At 43.3% G+C, this 27,543-nt stretch overlaps 1 protein-coding gene across 3 annotated transcripts in view; it reads left to right on the top strand.

Moving 5' to 3' along the window:
- Positions 1–26,363, top strand: part of Npepl1 (aminopeptidase like 1) — a 65,130-nt gene extending 38,767 nt beyond the window's left edge. For all 3 annotated transcript variants that reach the window (XM_041641668.1, XM_041641669.1, XM_041641667.1), the window contains 7 exons: positions 758–900; positions 22,923–23,000; positions 23,941–24,041; positions 24,301–24,424; positions 24,654–24,830; positions 25,180–25,290; positions 25,628–26,363. In XM_041641668.1, coding sequence (XP_041497602.1) covers positions 758–900; positions 22,923–23,000; positions 23,941–24,041; positions 24,301–24,424; positions 24,654–24,830; positions 25,180–25,290; positions 25,628–25,789 — 896 coding nt within the window. In that variant the 3' untranslated portion in view covers positions 25,790–26,363. The remainder of the gene's footprint in view (positions 1–757; positions 901–22,922; positions 23,001–23,940; positions 24,042–24,300; positions 24,425–24,653; positions 24,831–25,179; positions 25,291–25,627) is intronic.
- Positions 26,364–27,543: the final 1,180 nt, after the last annotated feature.

The raw sequence follows: 27,543 nt of genomic DNA, 5'->3' as shown, positions 1-27,543 counted from the left end.
GGCCTCAGAGCAAAGTGTCAGGACAGTTGAGAATCGTGACCAGGCAAGATGTCCACCTAGTCTGAGAAGGCTTTGTTGCTTCTGAGTGCTGTTACAGACACCCTAGGACCATGTCAGTCAAGATGCCAGTGCTCATCATTGGTGTCCTTGGAAGTCGGCTGTCTTAGCCATGCCAATTCCACCCCCCCACCCACGCGCCACCACACACATGATCACTGAGGCAGAGCCCCTTTATGTTGAAGTTTCTCTGAGAGGTAGCAGTTGCCGTGGGTCCTGCCGGATGAGTAGGAGATTGTTAGATGGTCATTTTCGCCCTCATCATGGTTGATAGACCCTGAGGTCTATCCTCTGTGCTCAGTGGGCTCCTCTTTGTTTGGGAAGTGGAGAGTGAGCAAGGGAGGCTATGTTACACAGGCCATGGGAGCGGCTGGAGGAGGAAGTCTCGGAGCTCAGGGTAGAGGGACCTCTGTGGGTGGGAGAGGCCTTGAAGCATCACCCAAGAATCATCTCACAATGCCGTCCTGACTTTTCCTCCTGGACATGGTACAGATATTTTTTTCCCTCAGTGAGTTTCTTGCCTAACAGTACTTTGCGGTCTTAGATGTTGGAATGGACCTAAGTTTCCCATCCCACACTGGCCCCTAGCTGGCGGGGGGTGAGTTGGGTGAGACAGTTAGCATCAACATCAGAGTCTGCAGGGCCCTCGGAAGTCTCCACTGGTGAGTCTACACCTCACACTTTCCCTTTTCCTGCACAGGAATCTATGGGGTTGGCAAAGCCGCCCTCCATCCACCTGCTCTGGCAGTCCTCAGCCACACCCCTGATGGAGCCACACAGACCATTGCCTGGGTGGGCAAGGGCATTGTCTATGATACCGGTGGTCTCAGCATCAAAGGGAAGGTAAGATGTGGGTTTTGGAGTGCAGTTCAGACCAGCGTGTTCGAGTACCTAATGCATGAGGTATCGGGAGGGGGCGACTGTTTTATTTAAAATCCCTCCTCTTGTATCCAACACAATTATTTCCAGGACGACTCAGGGAAGGGAACTGATAATGCAGGTTAAGATAACCTGATTGCAAACACTCTCTTCTACTGAATTCCACATATATTATCCTGCCGGTTGAAAAGTTTGAAAAGAAAAATATTCCAGTCCAAATAAAGAGAGCGGCAGCATATTAACACTTCAAATATCATTAATGTATTTTAATAGGGAAAAACTCACAAAACCAGCTTTCATCTCGGTCTCTGTTAATTGCTAATGGACTACAGCATTAAAGAAGCTTATTCGGGTCTCTCGTCCTGTGAATCTGATGTCATCCGGCTTGCAGATATCTGTGTTGGATGCACACGGGAGCCAGGGCTGTTTGTCAATCCTGCTCAGAACCCCAGAACACTCCTACTTTAACTCTGAGGCGTTTCTGTCACCCCAGACAATTGACACCAGAAGCTCCTGAAAAAAACAAATCCCAGTTTATACTCTAGAACTTGCAGCGGTGGCCATGCGCTCAGATCTCTGTGTGCCAAAATATCTCAAACACCACACTCTAAGACTTGCAGAGAATGGGAGAATGGTGGGCCTTGGGGTCAGTCACACTTTTCTCATCAACTAGGCTTCTGAGCCGGAACTGAGGCCTCGCTGTCCAGACCCTGCAGTCAGCTCAGCAGCCTTACTCCTCTGTAGCGTTCGCGAGTGGGTGACGGTTAGCTGAGCCTGTCCGCCAGGGGCAGCGGCCTTTTTACTTCATCCACAAAGAACAGGCTGCTTAAGGGGAAAAGTTGGGTGAGCACAAGAGACCATGTTAATATGGTTTAAAGCAACAGTAACCACAAAAATTGCTTAAACTTCAAGCAACTGAAGATTTGGGGGAGGAGTGTTTATTTCCCAATATCGAGTATAAGCAGGGTAGCTGCTTTATTGCTGTTGGAAAACCCCACCCGGCCCTGAACCTGGTCATGAACGTGGCCCTACACATGTTCATGCACCTGTCCCTGCACCTGGCACAGCAACCCTGAGTGCTGCTGTCTGCAGTAACCTTCTTTCTGATGGGAGGTGAACTCCTGCTTACTCTCGCATTGTCTTGGTGGGTCAGAGCACGGACTGTGACTTCTCTAGAACAGACCCCTCATGTGTGCCTCCAACTCCTGTTGCTCAGGAGGAACTCTGGGCTGAGGTCCTCTCGCTTGGCCATGTTGTATGGCTTCCAAGAGTCCGTCGACTGGTCCAGGTAACTGAAAAAGCTTCCAGAGCACAGGGTCCAGGCCAGCCTCCACAACTGAGACAGCAGCTTTGTCCTCCCATGGTCAGACTAACTTGCAAACATGTGGTAAACACAAAGATCATGGTGGGCACACTGGCTGTTCTTAACCAGCCCACTTGTCCCCAACCCTTGGAAACATTTCATCTGAATTCAGGGTGGAGCAGGGGTGCTTTCTGAGCCTTACTGAGCACCAGGCATGGGACAAGACAGTGAGGCTCCAGGGGTTGACACAAAATCCTAGACCTGACCTGCAGTTGCCTCCACAGCCCCACTTAAGGGGCCAGTCGTAAAACTCAGATGAGCAAGAGGGAGCATGTAGTGGCCCAGGAGCAAACCACGTGGAGCGCTGGCACTGCCCTTTTCAGTTCTGTCCGCAGAGAGTTCAGTGGGAGATGGGGATCAGTGGGGTGGCAGGTCCTAGGAGGCATCAGACGTCCCTCCTGACCTTATCACACCTCCATAAAGTACCAATCCCAAGCGAGTTTGGTTGGTGATGTTGGCAATTGCCTGGAGGCCCCATGCAGGCAATTAAAATTGGGGTTCATTTGAAAATCAAACCCCATGAACTGTAAAGCGTGGTGAGGATAATGTGACTTTCAAATGAGAAATGGTTCCATGTGGGACACTGGACATTCTGTCAATCTCTCCTTCATGGGTACCTAATGGGACATCTAGGTTCCTTATCTTGCCTGCGCTGAGTGCCGGCTGCCACGCTGTCTCTGTGGGAAGGCATCCAGACAGTCTGGCCGCACACATTTTATAACGGAAGAGTCATGTCCCATGGCCCTGAACACTCTTTGCTATTCTATCCAAACTTGACAAGTATTTTTAAGCGATTGTTCTGATATGGGGCCCGAAGCAGTAAATGAGCTGTCTTGAGCTTCAGATTTCCGTTTTGTACGTGACGGCTAGATCTCTTGGAGGCTGTGAGCACACGGAGCTATGCATGCCAGTGCCTTTCTGTGTACTCCCTGCTACCAGGAGCCTCACATTCCTGCATGTCACCGTTAGCTCATCAGAGAAGTCCTTGAGCACAGGGAGGCTGTCAAGTGGCATACACGAGTTTCTCAAACTACCCCCTTGTGCTGGAGAGCTTGCCTCAGTGCCGGAGGTGAGTGCTATCCCTGTAGTCTCCCAGTGAGGGCTTGTCCTGTTATTACCATGTCGACACCTCATCTGGAAACCATCTCTTGGCGCTGCCGCCAGCAGTGGCTGGCTAGGCCTGTCACTGTCGTGGCTGCCCTGTGCTCTGACTGGCCTGGAAGTGTGTCATCATGCACTAGGGACAGTGACTCACACACAGGTGGGATTTTTTTTAACCTTTTTTAAAGATGTATTTTATGCATATGAGTGTTACGCCTGCCTGTACGTGCACCACACACGAGCCTATGGATGGTTCTGAGGCACCATATGAGTGGTGGGAACTGAGCTCAGTCCACTCAGCAAGTGCTCTTAGCCTCTGAGACATTTCTCCAGCTCCAGGAGCCTTTCCAGACTTAGCGGTACCGATTCCTGGAGGGGCTTTTTACAAGTGAGGTCGCCATGATGTGGTTTTCCAGGAGTGCATGAAGAATGACCAGTCCTAGTCACTGCCAGGCTACAGCCTCCGCTGGACCAGGGCTCTGACACTGTGGTCAGCATGGCTTTCCTACATGTGTGTGTCAAAGTGACAAGAGCAGATGGCACCCGAGCATTGAGAACCTTTTCCTTTGTAATGGCAGAGGTGACACCGGGGTGGGAGGGGCTGGAGCCCTCGTGGAAGCAGTTGAGCTTTACTGAAAGCTTGGCACTCTGCTTAGGGGGTGACACGTATGCAAGGGCACACCATGTTCCATGCACAGCCGTCACAGACAGTCTCCGGGTAGGTCATTGTGGAATGGTTTGCTGCCAGGCCTGTGGAGCCATTTCTACATCTCCAAAGCCTGTTCTTTCAGGATAAGAAGGTCAGAAAGATGCATAGAGTTATGAAAGCAGCACAGTTAAAGTACAAAAATGTATCCAGCTAAGACCCAGGACTGAGGTAATACAGTAAGGACTGCATTTCAAGATAAGACTCTTTCTGGTGAGGACTGGTATTATTTATTTATTGTGTTTAGTGAGCTACACATTTTTCTCTGCTCCCCTCCCTTGCTCTATCATCCTCTTCTACCATTTTCATAATCCCCCTGCTCCCAATTTACTCAGGAGATCTTGACTTTTTCCACTTCCCATGTAGATTAGATCCATGCATATCTCTCTTAGGGTCCTCTTTGCTGTCTAGGTTCTCTGAGATTGCAGACTGTAGGCTGGTTTTACTTTGCTTCATGCCGAAAAGCCACTTATGAGTGAATACATATTATATTTGTCTTTCTGGTTCTGTGTTACCTCCCTCTATATGTTTTCTAGATCCATCCATCCATTTGACTGCAAATTTAAACATATCATTATTTTTTTACCGCTGATTACTACTCCATAGGATAAATGTAGCACATTTTCCTTATCCATTCTTCAGTCGAGGGGCATTTAGGTTGTTTTGGGGTTCTGGTTATGAAAATTAAGGCTCCTATGAACCTAGTTGAGCAAATGTCCTTGTGGTATGATTGAGAATCCTTTGGGTATATATACCCAGAAGTGGTATTGCTGAGGCTTGAAGTAGATTGTTTTCTAATTTTCTGAAAAATCGCCAGACTAATATCCAATGCAGCTGTATCAGTTTTTAACCCCACCTGCAGTGGAGGTGTGTTCCCTTTACCCCACATCCTCTCCAGTGTAAGCTGTCATCGTGTATTTGATCTTAGCCATTCTTACAGGTTTAAAATGGAATTTTAGAGTTGTTTTGATTTGCATTGCTCTGATGGCTAAGGATGTTGAACATTTCCTTAAGTGTTTTCAGCCATTTTAGATTCATTTGTTGAGAGTTCTCTATTTAGGCCTGTATCCCATTTTTTTATTGGATTATTTACAGTTTTGATGACCAGTTTCTTGAGTTCTTTGTATATTTTGGAGATCAGCCCTCTGTCCGATGTGTGGTTGGTGAAGATCTTTTCCCATTCTGTAGGCTGTTGGCTGTGTCCTTTGCTTTACAGAAGCTTCTCAGTTTCAGGAGGTCCCATTTACTAATTGTTTCTCTCAGTGTCTGTGCTACTGGGGTCATTCTTAGGAAGCTGCCTCCTGTGCCAATGCATTCAAGTGTACTTCCCACTCTCTCTTCTGTGAGGTTCAGTGTGGTTGGTGTACGTAGAGGCCTTTGATCCATTTGAACTTAAGTTTTGTGCATGGCGATAAATATGGATCTATTTTCATTTTTCTGCACGTTGATATCCAGTTATGCCAGCATCATTTGTTGAATGTGCTTTCTTTTTTCCATTTTAAATGATCTGCTTCTTGTCAAGAATAAGCTGTTCATAGGTGTGTATGTTGATATCCTGGTCTTCTATTCAGTTCCATTGTTCCTCCTGTCTGTTTCTATGCCAATACCAGGCTGTTTTCATTCCTGTAGCTCTGTAGTAGAGTTTGAAGTCAGGGGTTGTGATGCCTCCAGAAGTTTCTTTATTGTACAGGATTGTTTTGACTCTGCTGGTTTTTTTGTTTTTCCATATGAAACTGAGTATTATTCTTTGAAGGTGTATGAAGAATTCTTCTGGGATTTTGATGGAGATTGCATTGAATCTGTAGATTGCTTTTGACAACATTGCCATTTTTACTATGTTAATTCTACCAACCCAAGAGCTTGGGAAATCTTTCCATTTTCTTGTGTCTTCTTCAATTTCCTTCTTCAAAGATTTAATGTTCTTGTCATAGAGGCCTTTTACTTGTTTGGTTAGAATTACTCAAGACATTTTATGTTATTTGTGGCTATTGTGAAGGGTGAAGTTTCTCTGATTTCTTTCTCAGCTCATTTATCATCTGTGTAAAGGAGGGCTACTGATCTTTTTGAGTTAATCTTGTAGAAATTTTGGGGTCGTTTTAGGTAAACTATCATATCATCAGCAAATAGGGAGAGTTTGACCTTCCCCCCGCCCTAAGACATGTTATTTTTTAATTGTTTATATTAAACTGTGTATTTTTTCTCTGCTCCCCTCTCTTCCTCACCCTTCTGTTTCTAGCCTCTCCCATGATCCCCCTGCTTCCAATTTACTCAGGAGATGTTGACTTTTTCCACTTTCCATGTAGATTAGATCTCTTATGTCTCTCTTAGTGTCCTCTTTGTTGTCTAGGTTCTCTGGGATTGTGTACTCTAGGCTGGTTTTTCTTTGCTTCATGTCTAAAACCACTTATGAGTGAATACATATTATATTTGTCTTTCTGAGTTTGGGTTACTCTCTCAATATGATATTTTCTAGATCCATCCACTTGGCTGCAAATTTCAACATACCATTATTATTTTTAACCACTGATTATACTCCATAGGGTAAATGTAGCACATTTTCCTTATCCCTTTTTCAGTGAGGGGCATTTAGGTTGTTTCCAGTTTCTGGCTATTACAAACAATGTTGGTATGATCATAGTTGAGCACATGTCCTTGTGGTATGATTGAACATCCTTTGGGTATATACCCAAAGGTATTATTGCTGAGTCTTGAGGTAGACTGTTTCCTAATTTTCAGAGAGATATTGCCAGACTGATATCCAATGCGGCTGTACCAGTTTTCATTCCCACCTACAGTGGAGGAGTGTTCCCTTTACCCGACATCTTCTTCATCTTGGCCATTCTTAAAGGTGTAATGTGAAATCTCAGAGTTGTTTTGATTTGCATTGCTCTGATGATTAAGGATGTTGAGCATTTCCTCAAGCATTCTCATCCATTTTAGATTCATTTGTTGAGAATTCTCTATTTAGGTCTGTACCCCATTTTTTGTCAGATAATTTCTAATTATGATGATCAATTTCTTGAGTTCTTTGACTATTTCAGAGATCAGCCCTCTGTCTGATGTGGGGTTGGTGAAGATCTTCTCCAGTTTTGTAGGCTGCCATTTTGTCTTGTTGACTATGTCCTTTGCTTTTCAAGAGGTCCCATTTATTGTTTCTCTCAGTGTCTATGCTACTGGGGTCATTCCTAGGAAGCTGTCTCCTGTGCCAATGTGTTCAAGTGTACTTCCCCTCTCTCTTCTGTAAGGTTCAGTGTAGTTGGTTATATGTACAGGTCTTTGATTGATTTGGACTTGAGTTTTGTGCATGGCGGTAGATTTGTATCTATTTTTATTCTTCTGATGATATCCAGTTATGCCAGCATCATTTGTTAAATGGGCTTTCTTTTTTCCATTTTAAATGTTCTGCCTCTTTGTCAAGAATTGGGTGTTTTCAGGTGTGTGCATTGATATCCAGGTCTTTGATTCGTTCCATTGTTCCTTCTGTCTGTTTCTATGCCAATACCAGGCTGTTTTCATTCCTATAGCTCTGTAGAAGAATTTGAAGTCAGGGATTGTGTTGCCTCCAGAAGGTCCTGTATTGTATAAGAGTGTTTTGACTCTGCCGGTTTTTTTGTTTTTTCCATACGAAGTTGAGTATCGTCCTTTTGTGGTCTGTGATGAATTCTTCTGGGGATTTGATGGACATTGCATTGAATCTGTAGATTGGTTTTGATAACATTACCATTTTACTATGTTAATTCTACCTACCCAGGGGCTTGGGAGATCTTTCTCTTTTTGGTGTGTTCTTTGATTTCTTCCTTCAAGGATTTAATGTTTTTGTCATAGAGGCCTTCCACTTGTTTGGTTAGAATTACTCAAAGACATTTTATGTTATTTGTGGCTATTGTGAAGGGTGATGCTTCTTTGATTTCTTTTTCAACCCATTTATCATCTGTATAATGGTGGGATACTGATCTTTTTGAGTTAATCTTGTATCCTGCTACATTACTCCCGGTGTTTCTGACCTGTTGGAGTTCCTTGATAGAAATTTTGGGGTCCCATTATATAAACTATAATATCATCAACAAATAGTGAAAGTTTGACCTTCCCCATCTCCCTTAGACATGTTATTTTTTAATTGTTTATATTGAACTATATATTTTTCTCAGTTCCCCTCTTTTTCTTTCCCATCCACTTCTACCCTCTCCCATGATCCCCTGCTTCCAATTTACTCAGGAGATGTTTATATTTTCTACTTCTCATGTAGATTAGAACTTGTATTTCTCTCTTTGTGTCCTCTTTGTTTTCTAGGTCTCTGGGATTGTGGACTGTAGGCTGGCTTACTTTGCTTCCTATCTTTGGAGAGAGGGAGTTGCTTTTTGGTTTCTGGCCACCCAAAACTGAAATAATCACACAGAAACTGTATTATTTAAATCACTGCTTGGTTCATTAGCTTTAGCTTCTTATTGGGTAACTCTTACATATTAACTAAACCCATCTACATTAATCTGTGTATGACCAAGTGGCAGGTGCTTCCTGGCAATGTTTTGGCATGTCTGACTCTGTCAGCTCTATGGCTTCTCTCTGACTTGCCTTCTTCCTCCCAGCATTCACTTTAGTTTTCCCAGCCTAGCTCTGTTTCCCTATAGCTCTACTATAGGCTAAAAATGGTTTTTTTATTCATTAACTAATAAAAGTATCACATAGACAGAAGGACCTCCCACACCATTTTCCTTTTCTGTTTAAACATAAAGGAAGGCTTTAACTTTAACATAGTAAAATTACATATAACAAAACAGGTATCAATTAAGATTTACAGTTACAATATTTATATCTACTTTATGTTTTATCATAACTAAGGAAAACTGTAACAATTAATTCTTCAACTCCATCAAAGACTCCAGAGGATACATTACCTAATTAAACAGGAAGTACATTGTAAGCAACTTTTAAAACTCTAGAATTGACAGAGTCATCTAGCTGCCTGGACAGTTACCCAAAGCTTTTTCTGTATCATTGGTGTTTCCATCTTCAGCCTAAAGGCTCATAGTATCCTGCATACTTTTCCATGAAGTAGAAAATTTCAAAAACAGTTCCACCTATATTGTCAGATTGTCATCCACTTTCTTCTGTGTCCTGCAGAATGTCTCTCAGTCTCTTTCATGAAACAGGAACCCCGAAAGCCCTTTCTCACCTTTAGGCAAGTTCAGCAGGTATTTCCCTGTTGGCCCTGTATGTCCAGTCAGGCAGTCCAGTCAAGAACAGCCTTTTGCCCAAGTGGCTAACCGTCTCCCTATGTAGCCTCTTCAATGTCCATCATCTCCCTGAAGTAGATTGGTGCTGCCAGGAGCAGATGTGTTTCACTGTCATGAAAAATCCTAAATTTTTATTCTGAAGGGCTCTGAAAGATTTGAAGAATACCTAACTAACTGAAATATATCTCTATATATCTAGAAAATCTAACTAACATGACTATAATCTTGACTATTATAGAAGACTATTAACCTATATTTCTTAATTATACATTACATTTTTAAATGAACTAAACAAACACAATATCTTATTCAAGAGCAGAAATATATGTATACTGTATAACAAAATTTACCTTAAATTTGTATCAATAAATTAAGATCCATACCAAAGCAAATTATTTATCTCTATAGCATATCCCCCTTTACATGTAAACAAACAATTATAAACCATATTTGGGAATATGGGTTTAGTTCTGTCCATACTTCTTCCTGCTATTTGGGGGTGCTATTAATCAGGTATTCCATGGTGTATCCTTTGTGGTAAGTTCATCTCAGTCAGCAGTTGGACAGAGTAATTTTTTGAGGGTGTTCACGGCAACCTTTCAGGGGGTTGTGCTCTATCAAATCACACCAATCTGGAAGCAATCCACTGGTTCTCATCCTCTGTGGAAACAAGAGAAGAACCTCTTTTCCAAAACAACATATTCTTAGACTCAAATTGTGAAGTCAACATACCTTTATAATATACATGCTGGTCCATACATTGAAATGTCTCTCTGTACTTAGCTCCTTCACAGTCAAAATATTCAAAGAAAACACAGTAACATATATAATCCAGATGCTCTGAATTTTCCATTTTTATGTGGCTTATTTTTCGTTACTCCTCTTAATCTATGACTATCTGTACTCTGTCTCTTTAAAGACTTTACCCCCCCTTTTTTTTAAAGCATTAACCTTATGACTCCCTATACTCTTTTCTTCTCTCTCCCAAGCCTATGTACATTTATCCAATACTGTGACTCATCTGGATTTGTCTTTACTGCATATTTGTAAGTCTTAACTGTCCAAGAGCACTTTTTAAAATGCTAAGTGCTTCTTTAAAACTTATGCTGTGCCATTACTATGCTATATATGGTACTACCTGCTTGCCTGCCCCGCACAGCGTGTGGAGCCACTTGTGCCTCTGAGAGCCATGCCCACAGCCCCATTCTCAGCACAGCCAGTTCTTGTCACCATTGAACAAGCTGCAGCAGACTGCTCACAAACCCCACTCATGTGTTCTGTAGCCTGTCCTGCCAGAAAGAGTCAGAATTTGCACTGACAGCAGGGTCCAGAAAGCTGGCATTTCAAAATGGCATGACTTTTTTCCTACTATGGCTGAATCAGGAAAACCTCTCTTAAAGGAGCTGCGGCAAGCTGCCAGCTGAAAAAAAAAGGTGGTTAAATTTGTTTGTTTGTTGTTGTTGTTGTTTCTGGAGTTCTTTCCCAAGCTCTCTCTCTGGTTTTACATGGATTTAGTCCACCATGTTGGTGTGCCAGTTTGCAGAATGAGGCTGCTTGTTGATTCCTGGCCACACAGAAGCTGTATTGATTACATCACTGCTTGGTGCATTAGCTCCAGCTTCTTCTTGGCTAACTCTTACATATTAACTTAACCCATCTCCATTCATCTGTGTATCGCCACATGGCAGTAGCTTACAGGCAAAGTTTTGGCATGTCAGACTCAGGCAGCTCCATGCGTCTCTCTGACTCTGCCTTCTTCCTCCCAGGATTCACTTTAGTTTCCCTGCCTAGCTCTGTTCCCCTGTAGCTCTGCTATAGGCCCAAAGCAGTTCTGTTATCCATTAAACAATAAAAGTAACATATAGACAGAAGGACCTCCCACACCTACATGTTTAAAAGCCACTTATTAATGTATACATATTATATTTGTTTTTCTAGGACTGGGTTACCTCTCTCAATATGATATTTTCTAGATCCATCCATTTGGCTGCAAATTTAAACATTTAATTTTTTTTTACTGTTGATTATGCTCCATAGGGTAAATTTAGCACATTTTCCTTATCCATTATTAGGGCAAGGGGCATTTAGGTTGTTTCCTGGTTCTGGCTATAACAAATAATGCTACTATGAACATAGTTCAGCACATGTCCTTGGAGTATGATTGAAGATTTTTATTGTATATACCCAAAGGTGGTACTGCTAAGTCTTGAAGTAGATTGTTTCCTAATTTTCAGAGAAATTGCCAGATTATATCCAGTGCAGCTGTACCAGTTTTCCCTTGTACCTGCAGTGGAGGAGTGTTCCCTTTACCCCAAAAACTCTCCAGCATAAGTTGTCATCAGTGTTTTAGATCTTGGCCATTCTTAAAGGTATAAGATGTAATCTCTGAGTTATTTTGATTTCCATTGCTCTTATGGGTAAGGATGTTAAACATTTCCTTAAGTATCTTTCAGCCATTTTGCATTCATCTATTTAGAATTGTCTATTTAGGTCTGTACTGCATTTTTTTTTTATTGGATTACTTACAGTTTTGATGACCAGTTGCCTGAGTTCTTTGTGTATTTTGGAGATCAGCTCTTTGTCTGATGTAGAGTTGGTGAAGATCTTTTTCCCATACTGTAGGCTGTTGACTGTGTTCTTTGCTTTACAGAAACTTCTCAGTTTCAGGAGGTTATTGTTTGTCTCAGTGTCTGTGCTACTGGGTTCATACTTAGGAAGTGGCCTCCTGTGCCAATGCATTCAAGTGTACTTCCCACTTTTTCTTCTATGATAATCAGTGTGTTTGCTTATATGTTGAGTCTTTGATCCATTTGGACTTGAGTTTTGTGCATGGCGATAGATTTGGATCTATTTTCATTCTTCTGCATGTTGATATCCAGTTATGCCAGCATCATTTGTTGAATGTGCTTTCTTTTTCCATTTTAAATATTCTGCTTCTTGTCAAGAATAAGCTGTTCATAGGTGTGTGTTGATATCCGGGTCTTCAATTCGGTTCCATTGTTCCTTCTGTCTGTTTCTATGCCAATACCAGGCTGTTTTCATTCCTGTAGCTCTGTAGTAGAGTTTGAAGTCAGAAATTGTGATGCCTCCAGAATTTCCTTTATTGTAAAGGATTGTTTTGACTCTGCTGGGTTTTTTGTTTTTTTATGTGAAATTGAGTATTGTCCTTTTGTGGTCTGTGAAGAATTCTGCCAGGATTTTGATGGAGATTGCATTGAATCTGTAGATTGCTTTTGGTAAGACTACCATTTTTACTTTGTTAATTCTACCTAACCAAGAGCATGGGAGATCTTTCTCTTTTTCTGGTGTCTTCTTCAATTTCCTCCTTCAAAGATTTAATGTTCTTGTCATAGAGGCCTTCTGATTATTTGGTTAGAGTTACTCCAATACATTTTATTATGTTATTTGTGGCCATTGTGAAGGGTGATGATTCTCTGATTTCTTTCTTAGCCCATTTATCATATATGTAAAGGAGGGCTATTGATCTTTTTGAGTTAATCTTATATCCTGCTATATTACTGATGGCATTGATGAATTGTTGGAGTTTCATGGTAGAATTTTTGGGGTTGCTTATGTAAATTATCCTATCATCAGCAAATATTGAGAGTTTGACCTTCTTCAACTGCCTGAGACATGTTATTTTTTTAGTTGTTTATATTGAACAATATAGTTTTTTCTCTGCTCCCTCTGTTTCTCTGCCCTCCTTTTCTATACTCTCCCATAATACCCTGCTTCTAATTTACTCAGGAGATGTTGACTTTTTTTTTTTTTTTTTTTTTTGGTTTTTCGAGACAGGGTTTCTCTGTTGTTTTGATGCCTGTCCTGGAACTAGCTCTTGTAGACCAGGCTGGCCTAGAACTCCCAGAGATCTGCCTGCCTCTGCCTCCAGAGTGCTGGGATTAAAGGCGTGCTCCACCACCGCCTGGCAAGATGTTGACTTTTTACACTTCCCATATTGATTAGATCTCTTATGTGTCTCTTAGTCTCCTCTTTGTTGACTAGGTTTACTGGAATTGTGGACTGTAGGCTGGTTTTACTTTGCTTCATGTTTAAAAGCCACTTATGAGTAAATACACAGTATATTTGTTACCTCTCTCAATGTGATGTTTTCTAGATTTATCCATTTGGCTGCAAATATCAACATATCATTATTTTTTTTTACCATGATTATACTCCATAGGGTAAATGTAGCACATTTTCCTTATCCATTGTTTTCAGTCAAGGGGCATTTAGGTTGATTCCATATTAAGGGTAATATATATAATGCTTCTGTGAACATAGTTGAGCATATATCCTTGTGTATGGTTGAGCATCCTTGTGTATACACCACAAGAGGTATTGCTGAGTCTTGAGGTAGATTGTTTCCTAATTTTCAGAGATGTCGCCAGACTGATATCCGTGCAGCTGTACCAGTTTCCACTCCCACCTGCAGTGGAGGAGTGTTCCCTTTACCCCACATCCTCTCCATCAGAAGTTGTCATCCGTGTATTTGATCTTGGCCATTCTTACAGGTGTAAGATGGAATCTCAGAGTTGTTTTGATTTGCATTGCTCTGATGGCTAAGGATATTGAACAGCCATTTTATATTCTCATCTGTTGAGAGTTCTCTGTTTAGGTCTGTTCCTTTTTATATATACAAAGGATTATTTCCTATTTTGGTCACCAATTTCTTGAGTTCTTTATATATTTTGGAGATCATCACTCTGTCTGATATGAGGCTGGTGAAGACCTTTTCTCATTCTGTAGGCTGTTGACTGTGTCTTTTGCTTTACAGAAGCTTATCAGTTTGAGAAGGTCCCAATTATTAATTGTTTCTCTCAGTGTCTGTGCTACTGGGGTCATTCTTAGGAAGTTGCCCCCTGTGCCAATGTGTTCAAGTGTACTTCCCACTCTCTTCTGTGAGGTTCAGTGTGGTTGGTTATATGTTGAGGTCTTTGATCCATGTGGACCTGCGTTTTGTGCATGATTATAGATTTGCATCTATTTTTATTCTTCTACATGTTGATATCTAGTTATGCCAGCATCATTTGTTGAATGTGCTTTTTTTCCCATTTTAAATGGTCTGCTTCATTGTCAAAAATCAGGTGTTCATGGGTGTGTGTGTTGATATCCTGGTATTCGATTCGGTTCCATTGGTCCTCTCGTCTGTTTCTATACCAATACCAGGCTGTTTTCATTCCTGTAGCTCTGTGGTAGAGTTTGACGTCAAGGATTGTGATTGCCTCCAGAAGTTTCTTTATTGTACAGGATTGTTTTGACTCTGCTGGGTTTTTTGTTCTTCCATATGAAACTGAGTATTGTTCTTTGAAGTTCTCAGAAGAATTCTGCTGGGATTTTGATGGAGATTGCATTGAATCTGTAGATTGCTTTTGGTAAAATTGCCATTTTTACTATGTTAATTCTACCTACCCAAGAGCACAAGAAATCTTTCTCTTTTCTGGTGTCTTCTTCAATTTCTTCTTCAAAGATTTAATGTCCTTGTCATAGAGGCCTTCCACTTGTTTGGTTAGAGTTACTCCAAGACATTTTATGTTATTTGTGGTTATTGTGAAGGGTGATGCTTTTTTATTTTCTTTCATAGCTCATTTATCATCAGTATAAAGGATGGCCACTGATTTTTTTTTGAGTTAATCTTGTATCCTGCTACATTACAGATGGTGTTGATGAATTGTTGGAGTTTCATGGTAGAATTTTTGGGGTAGCTCCATGTAAACTATCATATCATCTGCAAATAGTGAGAGCCTGACCTTCCCTACCACCCTCAGACATGTTATTTTTTAATTGTTTATATTGAACTATATAATTTTTCTCAGCTCCCCTCTCTCCCTCTCCCTTTCACTCTCCGTGTTCTCTGTGCTTCCAATTTACTCAGGAGATGTTGACTTTTTCTACTTTCCATGTAGATTAGATCTTGTATTTCTTTCTTAGGATCCTCTTTGTTGTCTAGGTTCTCTGGGATTGTGGACTCTAGGCTGGTTTTACTTTGCTTCATGTCTAAAACCACTTATGAGTGAATACATATTATATTTGTCTTTCTGAGTTTGGGTTACCTCTCTCAATATGATATTTTCTAGATCCATCCACTTGGCTGCAAATTTCAACATACCATTATTATTTTTAACCACTGATTATACTCCATAGGGTAAATGTAGCACATTTTCCTTATCCCTTTTTCAGTGAGGGGCATTTAGGTTGTTTCCAGTTTCTGGCTATTACAAACAATGTTGGTATGATCATAGTTGAGCACACGCCCTTGTGGTATGATTGAACATCCTTTGGGTATATACCCAAAGGTATTATTGCTGAGTCTTGAGGTAGATTGTTTTTCAATTTTCAGAGATATTGCCAGACTGATATCCAGTGTGCTATACTAGTTTTTACTCTCACCAGCAATGCAAGTGTGTTCCCTTTACCCCACATCCTAACCAGCATAAGTTGTCATCAGTGTATTTGATCTTGGCCATTTTTATACGTGTAAGATGGAATCTCAGAGTTGTTTTGATTTGCATTTCTCTGATGACTAAGGATTTTGAGCATTTCTTTAAGTGTTCTCAGCCATTTCAGATTCATCTGTTGAGAGTTCTCTATTTAGATCTGTACCCCATTTTTTATTCTATTATTTCTAATTTTGATGGCCAGTTTGTTGAGTTCTTTGTATACTTTGGAGATCAGTCCTCTGTCCAATGTGTGGTTGATAAAGATCTTTTCCAGTCTGTAGGTTGTTGACTGTGTCTTTTGCTTTACAGAAACTTCTCAGTTTCTGGAGGTCCCATTTATTAATTGTTTCTCTCAGTGTCTGTGCTACTGGGATCATTCTTAGGAAGCTGCCTCCTTGCCAATGTGTTCAAGTGTACTTCCCACTCTCTCTTCTGTGAGGTTCAGTATGGTTGGTTATATGTAGAGGTCTTTGATCGATTTGAACTTGAGTTTTGTGCATGGCGATAGATTTGGATCTATTTTCATTCTTCTGCATGTTGATATCCAGTTATGCCAGCATCATTTGTTGAATGTGCTTTCTTTTTTCCATTTTAAATGTTCTGCTTCTTTGTCAAAAAAACAGGTGTTTGTAGGTGTATGCATTGATTCTGTGTCTTCGATTCAATTCTATTGTTCCTCCTGTCTGTTTCTATGCCAATACCAGGCTGTTTTCATTCCTGTAGCTCTGTAGTAGAGTTTGATTTCAGGGATTTTGATGCCTCTAGAAGTTCCTGTATTCTATAGAATTGTTTTGACTCTGGTTGGTTTTTTGCTTTTCCATATGAAACTGAGTATTGTTTTTTGAAGGTCTATGAAGAATTCTGCTGGGATTTTGATGGACATTGCATTGAATCTGTAGATTGCTTTTGGTAAGATTGTTATTTTTACTTTGTAAGTAATTCTAACTACCCAAAAGCATGAGTGATCTTTTCCTTCTGGTGTGTTCTTCAATTTCTTCCTTCAAGCATTATTGTTCTGATGTGGGAGTCCCCTCTGTGTGCTGTGATTATTATAAATGAATAATGAAACTGCCTTGACCTGTTGTTAGGGCAGAACTTAGACAGGCATGGAGAACCGATCTGAATTCTGGAAGGAAAAAGGCAGAGTGAGAGAGAAGCCATGGATCCGCTGCCAGAGTTAGATGTGCTGAAACCAACCTCGTGGTGATATACAGATTAATAGAAATGTGTTAAATTAAAATTTAAGAGTTTGCCAATAAGAATTTTGAGCTAATCGGCCAAGCAGTGTTTCATTAATGCAATTTCTGTGTGATTATTTCGGGGCTGAGCAGCTTGGTGTTCGGTAACCAAGAAGCTCTCTCCTTCAACAATGTTCTTGTCATACAGGCCTTCCACTTGTTTGGTTAGAATTGCTCCAAGCATTTTATGTTATTTGTGGCTATTGTGAAGGGTGATGCTTCTTGATTTCTTTCTCAGCTCATTTATCATCTGTGTAAAGGTTGGCCACTAATCTTTTTGAGTTAATCTTGTATCCTGCTACATTACTGATGAAGGAGTTTCTTGATAGAATTTTTGGGGTCACTTTATGTAAACTTGATATCATCAGCAAATTGTTTAACCTTCCCTACCGCCCTGAGACTGTTATTTTTTTTAATTTTCTATATTGAACTATATGTTTTTTGCTCTCCTCTCTTACTCTCTCTATCGTGTCTACCCTCTCCCATGATCCCCTCCACCCCCGCTTTCATTTTACTCAGGAGATCATGAGTATTTCTACTTCCCATGTGGAATAGATTTTGGAAGTATTTCTTAGTGTCCTCTTTGTGGATTAGGTTCTCTGGCATTGTGGACTGTAGGATGGTTTTCCTTTGCTTCATGTCTAAAAGCCACTTATGAGTGAATACATATTTTATTTGTTTTTCTGGGTCTGGGTTACATCCTTCAATACATTGTTTTCTAGGTCCATACATTTGCCTCCAAATGTCAACATATCTTAGTAGTAGTAGTAGTAGTAGTAGTAGTAGTAGTAGTAGTAGTAGTAGTAGTATTTTGCTGCTGATTATAGTCTATAGGGCAAATATAACACATTTTCCTCATCCATTTTTTTTTTTTTTTGGTTAAGGGCATTTATGTTGTTACCAGGTTCAGGCTATGACATACAATGCTCCTATGAACTTAGTTGAGCACATGTCCTTGTGGTATGATGGGGCATCTTTTGTGTATATGCCACAAGTAGTATTGTTGTGTCTTGAGGTAGATTGTTTTGTAATTTTCAGAGATGTCGCCAGACTGATATCCAATATGGCTGTACCAGTTTTCACTCCCACCTGCAGTGGAGGAGTGTTCCCTTTACCCTACATCCTCTCCATCAGAAGTTGTCATCCGTGTATTTGATCTTGGCCATTCTTACAGGTGTAAGATGGAATCTCAGAGTTGTTTTGATTTGCATTGCTCTGATGGCTAAAGATATTGAACAGCCATTTTATATTCATCTGTTGAGAGTTCTCTGTTTAGGTCTGTTCCTTTTTATATATACAAAGGATTATTTCCTATTTTGGTCACCAATTTCTTGAGTTCTTTATATATTTTAGAGATCATCACTCTGTCTGATATGAGGCTGGTGAAGACCTTTTCTCACTCTGTAGGCTGTTGACTGTGTCTTTTGCTTTACAGAAGCTTATCAGTTTGAGAAGGTCCCAATTATTAATTGTTTCTCTCAGTGTCTGTGCTACTGGGGTCATTCTTAGGAAGTTGCCCCCTGTGCCAATGTGTTCAAGTGTACTTCCCACTCTCTTCTGTGAGGTTCAGTGTGGTTGGTTATATGTTGAGGTCTTTGATCCATGTGTACCTGCGTTTTGTGCATGGTTATAGATTTGCATCTATTTTTATTCTTCTACATGTTGATATCCAGTTATGCCAGCATCATGTGTTGAATGTGCTTTTTTTTCCATTTTAAATATTCTGCTTCTTGTCAAGAATAAGCTGTTCATAAGTGTGTGTTGATATCCGGGTCTTCTATTCAGTTCCATTGTTCCTCCTGTCTGTTTCTATGCCAATATCAGGCTGTTTTCATTCCTGTAGCTCTGTGGTAGAGTTTGAATTCAGGGGTTGTGATGCCTCCAGAAGTTTCTTTATTGTACAGGATTGTTTTGACTCTGCTGGGTTTTTTTGTTCTTCCATATGAAACTGAGTATTGTTCTTTGAAGTTCTCTAAAGAATTCTGCTGGGATTTTGATGGAGATTGCATTGAATCTGTAGATTGCTTTTGGTAAGATTGCCATTTTTACTATGTTCATTCTACCTTCCCAAGAGCATGGTAGATCTTTCTCTTTTCTAGTGTCTTCTTCAATTTCTTCCTTCAAGGATTAAATGTTCTGATGTGGGAGTCCCCTCTGTGTGCTGTGATTACTATCAATGAATAATGAAACTGCATTGGCCTGTTGATAGGGCAGAACTTAGTTGGGCAAGGAGAGCTGATGTGAATTCTGTGAGATAAAAGGCAGTGAGAGAGAAGCCATTGATCCCCTGCCAAAGATAGTTGTGCTGAAGCTTTGTTGTTAGGCCCTGACCTCGTGGTGATATACAAATTAATAGAAATGCATTAAATTAAGATTTAAGAGTTAACCAATTAGAATTTTGAGCTAATTGGCCAAGCAGTGTTTCATTAATACAGTTTCTGTGTGATTATTTTGGGGCTGAGCAGCTGGGTGTCCAGTAACCAAGGAGCTCTCTCCTCCAACAATGTTCTTGTCATACAGGCCTTCCACTTGTTTGGTTAGAATTACTCCAAGACATTCTATGCTATTTGTGGCTCTTGTGAAGGGTAATGCTTCTCTGATTTCCTTCTCAGCTCATTTATCATCTGTGTAAAGGAGGCCATTGATTTTTTTTGAGTTAATCTTGTATCCTGCTACATTACAGATGGTGTTGATGAATTGTTGGAGTTGTTTGGTACAATTTTTGGGATTGCTTTATGTAAACTATCATATCATCAGCAAATAGTGAGAGTTTGACCTTCCCTACCACCCTCAGACATGTTATTTTTTTTAATTTTTTATATTGAACTATATAACTTTTCTCAGCTCCCCTCTCTCCCTCTCCCTTTCACTTCTACACTCTCCCATGTTTTCCCTGCTTCCAATTTACTCAGGAGATGTTGACTTTTTCTACTTTCCATGTAGATTAGATCTTGTATTTCTCTCTTAGTGTCCTCTTTGTTGTGTAGGTTATATGGTATTGTGGAATGTAGGCTGGTTTTTCTTTGCTTCATGTCTAAAAGCCACTTATGAGTGAATACCTAGTATATTTCCTTCTGGGTCTGGTTTACCTCTCTCAATATGATGTTTTCTCGATCCATGTATTTGTCTGCAAATTTCAATATATCACTAATTTTTACCGCTCATTAATACTCCATTAAGGGAAATATAGCATATTTTCCTTATTCTATCTTTGGTTGAATGGCATTGAGGTTGTTTCCAGCTTCTGGTTATGACAATGCTACTATGAACATAGTTGAGCACATGTCCTTTTGGTATGATTGAGCATTTTGGGGGTATATATTTAAATGTACTATTGCTGAGTCTTGAGTTAGATTGTTTCCCAATTTTCAGAGATATTGCCAGACTGATATCCAGTGTGCTATACCATTTTTCACTCTCACCAGCAATGCAGGAGTGTTCCCTTTACCCCACATCCTTTCCAGCATAAATTGTCATCAGTGTATTTGATCTTGGTCATTCTTACAGGTATACGATCGAATCTCAGAGTTGTTTTGATTTGCATTTCTCTGATGACTAAGGATTTTGAGCATTTCTTTAAGTGTTCTCAGCCATTTCAGATTCATCTGTTGAGAGTTCTCTATTTAGATCTGTACCCCATTTTTTATTCTATTATTTCTAATTTTGATGGCCAGTTTGTTGAGTTCTTTGTATACTTTGGAGATCAGTCCTCTGTCCAATGTGTGGTTGATGAATATCTTTCCCCATTCTGTAGGCTGTTGACTGTGTCTTTTGCTTTACAGAAGCTTCTCAGTTTCAGGAGGTCCCATTTATTAATTGTTGCTCTCAGTGTCTGTGCTACTGGGGTCATTCTTAGGAAGCTGCCTCCTGTGCCAATGTGTTCAAGTGTACTTCCCACTCTCTCTTCTGTGAGGTTCAGTATGGTTGGTTATATGTAGAGGTCTTTGATCGATTTGAACTTGAGTTTTGTGCATGGCGATAGATTTGGATCTATTTTCATTCTTCTGCATGTTGATATCCAGTTATGCCAGCATCATTTGTTGAATGTGCTTTCTTTTTTCCATTTTAAATGTTCTGTTTCTTTGTCAAAAAACAGGTGTTCATAGGTGTGTATGTTGATATCCTGGTCTTCGATTCGGTTCCATTGTTCCTCCTGTCTATTTCTATGACAATACCAGGCTGTTTTCATTCCTGTAGCTCTGTAGTAGAGTTTGATTTCAGGGATTGTGATGCCTCCAGAAGTTCCTTTATTGTACAGGTTTGTTTTGACTCTCCTGGGGTTTTTGTTTTTCTATATGAAACTGAATATTGCTCTTTGAAGGTGTATAAAGAATTCTGCTGGGATTTTGATGGAGATTGCATTGAATCTGTAGATTGCTTTTGGTAAGATTGCCATTTTTACTATGTTAATTCTACCTATTCAAGAACATGGGAGATTTTTCCATTTTCTGATGTCTTCTTCAATTTCTTTTCAAAGATTTAATGTCTTTTCATACAGGCCTTCCGTGTGTGATTAGTGTTTCTCCAATGTATTTCATTTGTGGCTGTTGTGAAGGGTGATTCTTCTCCGCTCTCTTTCTCAGTCCTGTTACCATCTGTATAATGGAGGTCTTCTGATTTTTCTTTGAGTTTATCTTGTATCCTGCTACCTTATGGAAAGTGTTTATGAATTGTCAGAATTCCTTGGTAGAATTTTTGGGATCTGTCTTATCATCAGCAAATAGTGAGCGTTTGTCCTGTATTTATTTTAAATCAGAATTTGTCAATTGGAGTTGGAAACCTATACAGCAGAAACATGTGTAACAACATAGGTAGTTCGTAAGAGGTGATATTTGCATTGGTGTCGGGGGGCTTCAGCTTAGACCCACCAGTGAACTGAATATGGCAGTGTGTCGTTACCACCTACTGATGACTTGATGGTAATGTTTTAAGATATGACTAACATACTCTCTTTCCAGCCAGATATTAACTAGTAAACATAGAGAAGAATTGGCATCAGTCTAGGCCTCCCCAGTAAAGCTCCAATGCTGGGCAAACATAGGCCAGTGCAGGCGGCTTCTGCTGTCACTGCAGGCATAGCTGGAAACAGGGCTGTGAGGAGTGTGAGTGTCTGGCAGGAGGGCAGGGATCCAGGGCTGTTGCTTGGAGGACAAGTGAATTAGGATTCAAGGTAAGCTGTATCCTCCCTGTGAATGGAGATGGAGGGACCAAAGTCAAGCATAATCTGTTTGACTGTAGTTGGACCCAACTCCTAGATACCAGAGCCGCTCACAGTGGCTGCTAGCCTATACTCAGGTAGGATGGGATTGACATGAGTCTGGGGTTACTCCAGTCCCTCCTTAGTAGACACAGCAGGAACCTGAGGTAAGTAGGGAACATAGGCAAAACAGCTTATTGGCAAACACTTCACCTCCAGTCTGTATGAGGAGGGACCCGCAGTTCTGATTGCCACTGGGAAGCCTGGCCAAGCTTCTTGAGGTGCTGGCTGGATGGCTCACTCCATGTGAGACTCTGTCTTTATGGAGTTTGGGTGAGGAAGAAGACAGAGGTCCTGAGTGTAGACTCCCAAGATTGCCTGTGGTCAAGGGCTCTGTGGGAGAACCCAGACATGGTAAATCTGGCCAGTGGGTAGCTTCTTGGTCACCTTCTATTGTATTATCTTTTGCTCTGTAGCTCTAAAGCTGCACAGAAACACAAGGTCTATCACCACCACTTCTGAACCTCTCTTCCTCTTGCTTTGGTAGAAGACTCTTTCTGGGTGGAGCGTTTCATGAATGGCGCTCAGAGAGGCCTGTATAAGACAAGGCCCTGGTGTGCTGTGCAGATTGGAGCCTGTGAGCCTGCTGCCAGCTGTGTCCATGTTCGTGTGGCTCATTCCCTCTCTTCTGGTTCTTTGTGTCCCTCTAGACCACTATGCCAGGGATGAAGCGAGATTGTGGGGGTGCCGCAGCCATCCTGGGAGCCTTCAGAGCTGCCATCAAGCAGGTAAGGGCATGAGTTCTCGTTTTCCTCCTTCAGACTTTGCCCTCCTCTCTCCCCGATTCCACTTCCCTGACCGTGGAACTTAGCAGGGATTGTTTGGTAAGAAGGCCTAGCTTAGAGTGCCTGATGAAGGAAGCAGCCATGGCTGGACATGTGTGGAGAAGTCCTTCTCTCCTGTCGGTGATTTGGCATCTAAGACATGCTGGCAAGGAAATGCTCAGCAGGTCAGTTTTGGACTTCCCACCAGCCAGTGCTGCGGTACTCACTGATGGGCAAGATGGGTACTGGACCTACAGGTAGCTGCAGCCAGTAGCTTAAGGGTTCTGAGAGCCCCTCACACACCCGCATATACACACAAGAGCCCCTGCCCTCCCCTGGTTAACTCACTTGTCCACTTGGCCCTGGCCTCTCCCTCCATCGTCTTGAAAAGGAGTATGCCTCAGAAAGACTCTCAGAATGAACACAGCGGCAGTGATGCGGCCCACAGGATACCTGATGTAGGGAGGGCCACTTGTTTGTCCTGGCCGCCCGGCACAGCCACACTGTAGGGGTCACACTGAAGGAATGCAGAAATGGGGGTGATTACTACTGGCAGGAAGAACTGTGGAAGTAAAGTTATCAGTCCCTCAGTAGCAATTGTTTGGGGGTAAGAATGATGGTTAGGAGGTTGAGTCAGGAGGATTGCTCAAATCAAAGGTTCTTCATATGCTGTGTAGTGAAGTCTGCTGCATGGTCTGAACCCTAGAGGGCTTTGCCCCTTCTAGCAAGGATTTCCCCAATTGTACCTTCAGCTCTGAGCCCTGCTTCCTGCTCCTGGGGGCCCTACTAGTCTGTCTGTCTGCTACAGTCTGCAGGTCTGAGAGCACCTGGCTCTCCCTTCCCTTTCACCCCTTCCAGAACTTCTGGTCTGTAATGGGACCTCTCAACCTGCTTCTCCTCTTAGGGTTTCAAAGACAACCTCCATGCTGTGTTCTGCTTGGCTGAGAATGCTGTGGGCCCCAATGCCACCAGACCTGATGACATTCACCTTCTGTACTCAGGAAAGTAAGGCTAGCCCTCTCTCAGCTCTGGAACTGTTGTTTAGACTTTGGGCTTCCTCCCAGAGCCAGGCTAGGTCAGTCTGAGCCTAACCCAGGGTGTGGGAGAAGCCTACCCCTGCCTCCCACCTGGGATGTTCCTGGGGAGGGCACATGTCACGGAAATGGGGGAGCTGCAGGGACTGGGCTCTCCAGTAACAAAGAGGGTTGGTTGCTCAGCACTCTGGCCAGCTGAATTCCTGAACTGGGGTCTGTGTCACACCCAGGACTGTAGAGATAAACAACACAGATGCTGAGGGCAGGCTGGTGCTAGCTGATGGGGTATCGTATGCTTGCAAGGACCTGGGAGCTGACATCATCGTGGACATGGCCACACTGACTGGAGCACAGGTGGGTGTCACACATCGCCCCTGCAGCCTCCATAGGCCTGAACTCCTATTGGCAGCTGTCATTTGGAGACAAGGAAGTGTACGCTCGTCCTGTTGCTGTTCCCGGCCCTGTCTGTCCTCCTTTCGCCTCCCCCATGGTGTGTTTCTGGTGCCTGTGGCTCTACTTCTGCCATTTGTGTTTCTCTTCTGTCCTCCCTGGCACGGTTGCTTCTTTTGTGTCCTTTGCCTAGGGCATTGCCACAGGGAAGTACCATGCAGCCGTGCTCACCAACAGTGCCGAGTGGGAGGTAGCCTGCGTGAAGGCTGGCCGGAAGTGCGGGGATCTGGTTCACCCGCTGGTCTACTGCCCCGAGCTGCACTTCAGCGAGTTCACCTCTGCCGTGGCTGACATGAAGAACTCCGTGGCGGTAGGTGTGGGCCTGCACTAATGTGCAGAGCTGTGCCCCTGGGGAGTCTGTGAGCCAGGAGACCAGTGTGAACAGTGCAGAGGTCAGGTGTGACTTCATTCAGGACACACTCAGTGAACATGCTTGGTGAACAGACTCCACACCGGGGTCTGACTTAGTTGCCCCTTCAGGTTCTTTGTGGTCCTCCTGTGTCCCGGAGGAGGTAGAAACCTTGTTCTAGGTTGGAGCCATCTGGTCAGCAAGTATCTCTGTGCCTAAGGCTGCAGGATAAGGGTAGGTTAGATAGACTGTCCAGACTCCTCCCACTGCTAGGAACAGGATGTCACCAGCTGTCCCCTCCTGTCCTCAGGACCGAGACAACAGCCCCAGCTCCTGTGCTGGCCTCTTCGTTGCTGCACACATCGGATTTGACTGGCCTGGGGTCTGGGTCCATCTAGACATCGCAGCTCCGGTGCATGCTGTAAGTGCCTCCGGGGGGCTCCTCAAGGCCAGGTGACCCGAGCCCCCTTGCCTCAGAGCTGCTTCTGAGATCATCAGAAAGATTCTGTGTTGTGCATCAGATTGCCTGTGGCCCAGCCTCCAGCCAGCTGTGGTCTCCCTGACCTCTGGTCTCTTCATCCCTGAATAACTGCTATGTCGCAGTCCTCCCTCCCGGCCAGCCTCGCCTGAGCTGAACAGGAGGCATGGGCCTTCTCACTCTGAGCTATGGCTTCTAACTAGGCTATGCCCACCACCTCTGAGCATGTCAGGACATTTGCAGCCTCATGGCCTAGGATTTCCACCTTCTCTGTCCACAGGGCGAGCGAGCCACGGGCTTTGGTGTGGCTCTCCTACTGGCACTTTTTGGCCGTGCCTCTGAGGACCCGCTGCTGAACCTGGTGTCCCCATTGGGCTGTGAGGTGGATACCCAGGAGAGCGATGATGTGGGGCGTAACTCGAAAAGACGCAGGCTCGTGTGAGCGTGTGAGCGCTGCTTCCCAGCTGGTGACGTGGTTCCTTACCTCACTGTACACTGACTGATTTGAAGTAATTGGAAGATTAGACCTTGAGATGAGTTTGGCTTCTCCTTCTGTGAGCTGTGGTGGTGGGTGTGGCTGCTCCTCTTCTAGAAGACAGCTTAAGGTGTGGTGGGGTCCGGGGAAGACTGTCACAGACCGCCTGGGTCGGCTTCTGCAAACTCACTGTCCCTTGTCCCACACCTGGGACACCTCTGTGGGGTCCGGGGAAGACTGTCACAGACCGCCTAGGTCGGCTTCTACAAACTCACTGTCCCTTGTCCCACACCTGGGACACCTCTGTGGGGTCCGGGGAAGACTGTCACAGACCGCCTAGGTCGGCTTCTGCAAACTCACTGTCCCTTGTCCCACACCTGGGACACCTCTGTGGGGTCCGGGGAAGACTGTCACAGACCGCCTGGGTCGGCTTCTGCAAACTCACTGTCCCTTGTCCCACACCTGGGACACCTCTGTGGGGTCCGGGGAAGACTGTCACAGACCGCCTAGGTCGGCTTCTGCAAACTCACTGTCCCTTGTCCCACACCTGGGACACCTCTGTGGGGTCCGGGGAAGACTGTCACAGACCGCCTAGGTCGGCTTCTGCAAACTCACTGTCCCTTGTCCCACACCTGGTCACCTCTGTAGTGAGTGCGCTTCCTGATCCAGGCCCTTGCTCTAGCTGGGGCTCACTGGGGTGGCCATCCAGCCTATGTCTTGATAGATGTGACTGACTGTTAGAGACCCTGTTCTGTGAAGCAGGAAGAGCCTCATGGCCCCCTCCAGTTCACTTGAAGTTGAATTAAATACGACCACAACACGCCATTGTCTCTGCTCATGTTTCCCTGCTCCCCTGTCTGATAACCTGTCAGAGTCAACTAGATGGCTAGTTGAACTGGTTTGAACTCCAGCCCAGAGCTCTGGAGTCTGGGGCAGAGGACAACAGCCCTCAGGTCTAGGCCTGCTGGCCACCTGCTTTGGTTTTCCGATTGTCTCCATACACTGCGAGATGACTTCGGAGAGCCTCTGTTCATATTGGGGTGGACATGACTTCCTCAGCTCTGAACCTGAGTCTCTCCAGTTCCTACCAGAGAAGCCCTAGGCCACAAAAGGCCTGGTTTGGAAACCACTTGATTCCCGGGAGCCCAGCCAGGTTCGAGGTCTGTACAGCACACCCGGGCTGCAGGGACTACAGGGGCAGCCGGCCTCATAGTATCTAGGAATAAGTTCTCTCCTGCTTTCTTTGGTTTTCCCACACAGTGCATCCCAGACTGCCTGAGAGGCAATCGGGGTTAGGCCCCAGTGAGTAGGACGTGTCTTCCTACACCTTCTCTAAGAGGCCACGAGACCAGGGCCTGTCGGTAGGTTTGCAGAATGCATGCACTGGGATGTCCTGAGTCCACTGACAACTACAGTCTAAGCGCTCTCAGGCACCAGGTCTGACTGCCTTGGAAGGGAGGTGCCTGTTTCTGGGTCTGACGCCATGCAAATGTTTATTAGCTACTTACTGTATGCTTAGCCCCAGGTGGACCTGGAAAGTCAAAAGCCAACTCCTAGGTCCCAGCCCTAAATGAGAAACCCTGTGTGACAATTTCTAGTCACTGTGGGTAGTGGTCAAACGAGTGAGAAACTGGGCTTCTGCGCAGGGAGAGGCGTGGTCAGGCTGGAAGGCAGGAGCCTTCATGGGTCATTAGTTCACTTAATTGCTTGCACTAGGCAGC

Source organism: Microtus oregoni, unplaced genomic scaffold (assembly GCF_018167655.1).
Source record: "Microtus oregoni isolate MIOR12 unplaced genomic scaffold, Mior012 000071F_ref0000514, whole genome shotgun sequence".
Taxonomy (NCBI): domain Eukaryota; kingdom Metazoa; phylum Chordata; class Mammalia; order Rodentia; family Cricetidae; genus Microtus; species Microtus oregoni.
Note: the sequence above shows the minus strand (reverse complement) of the source record. Positions and strands in the feature narration are given on the sequence as shown.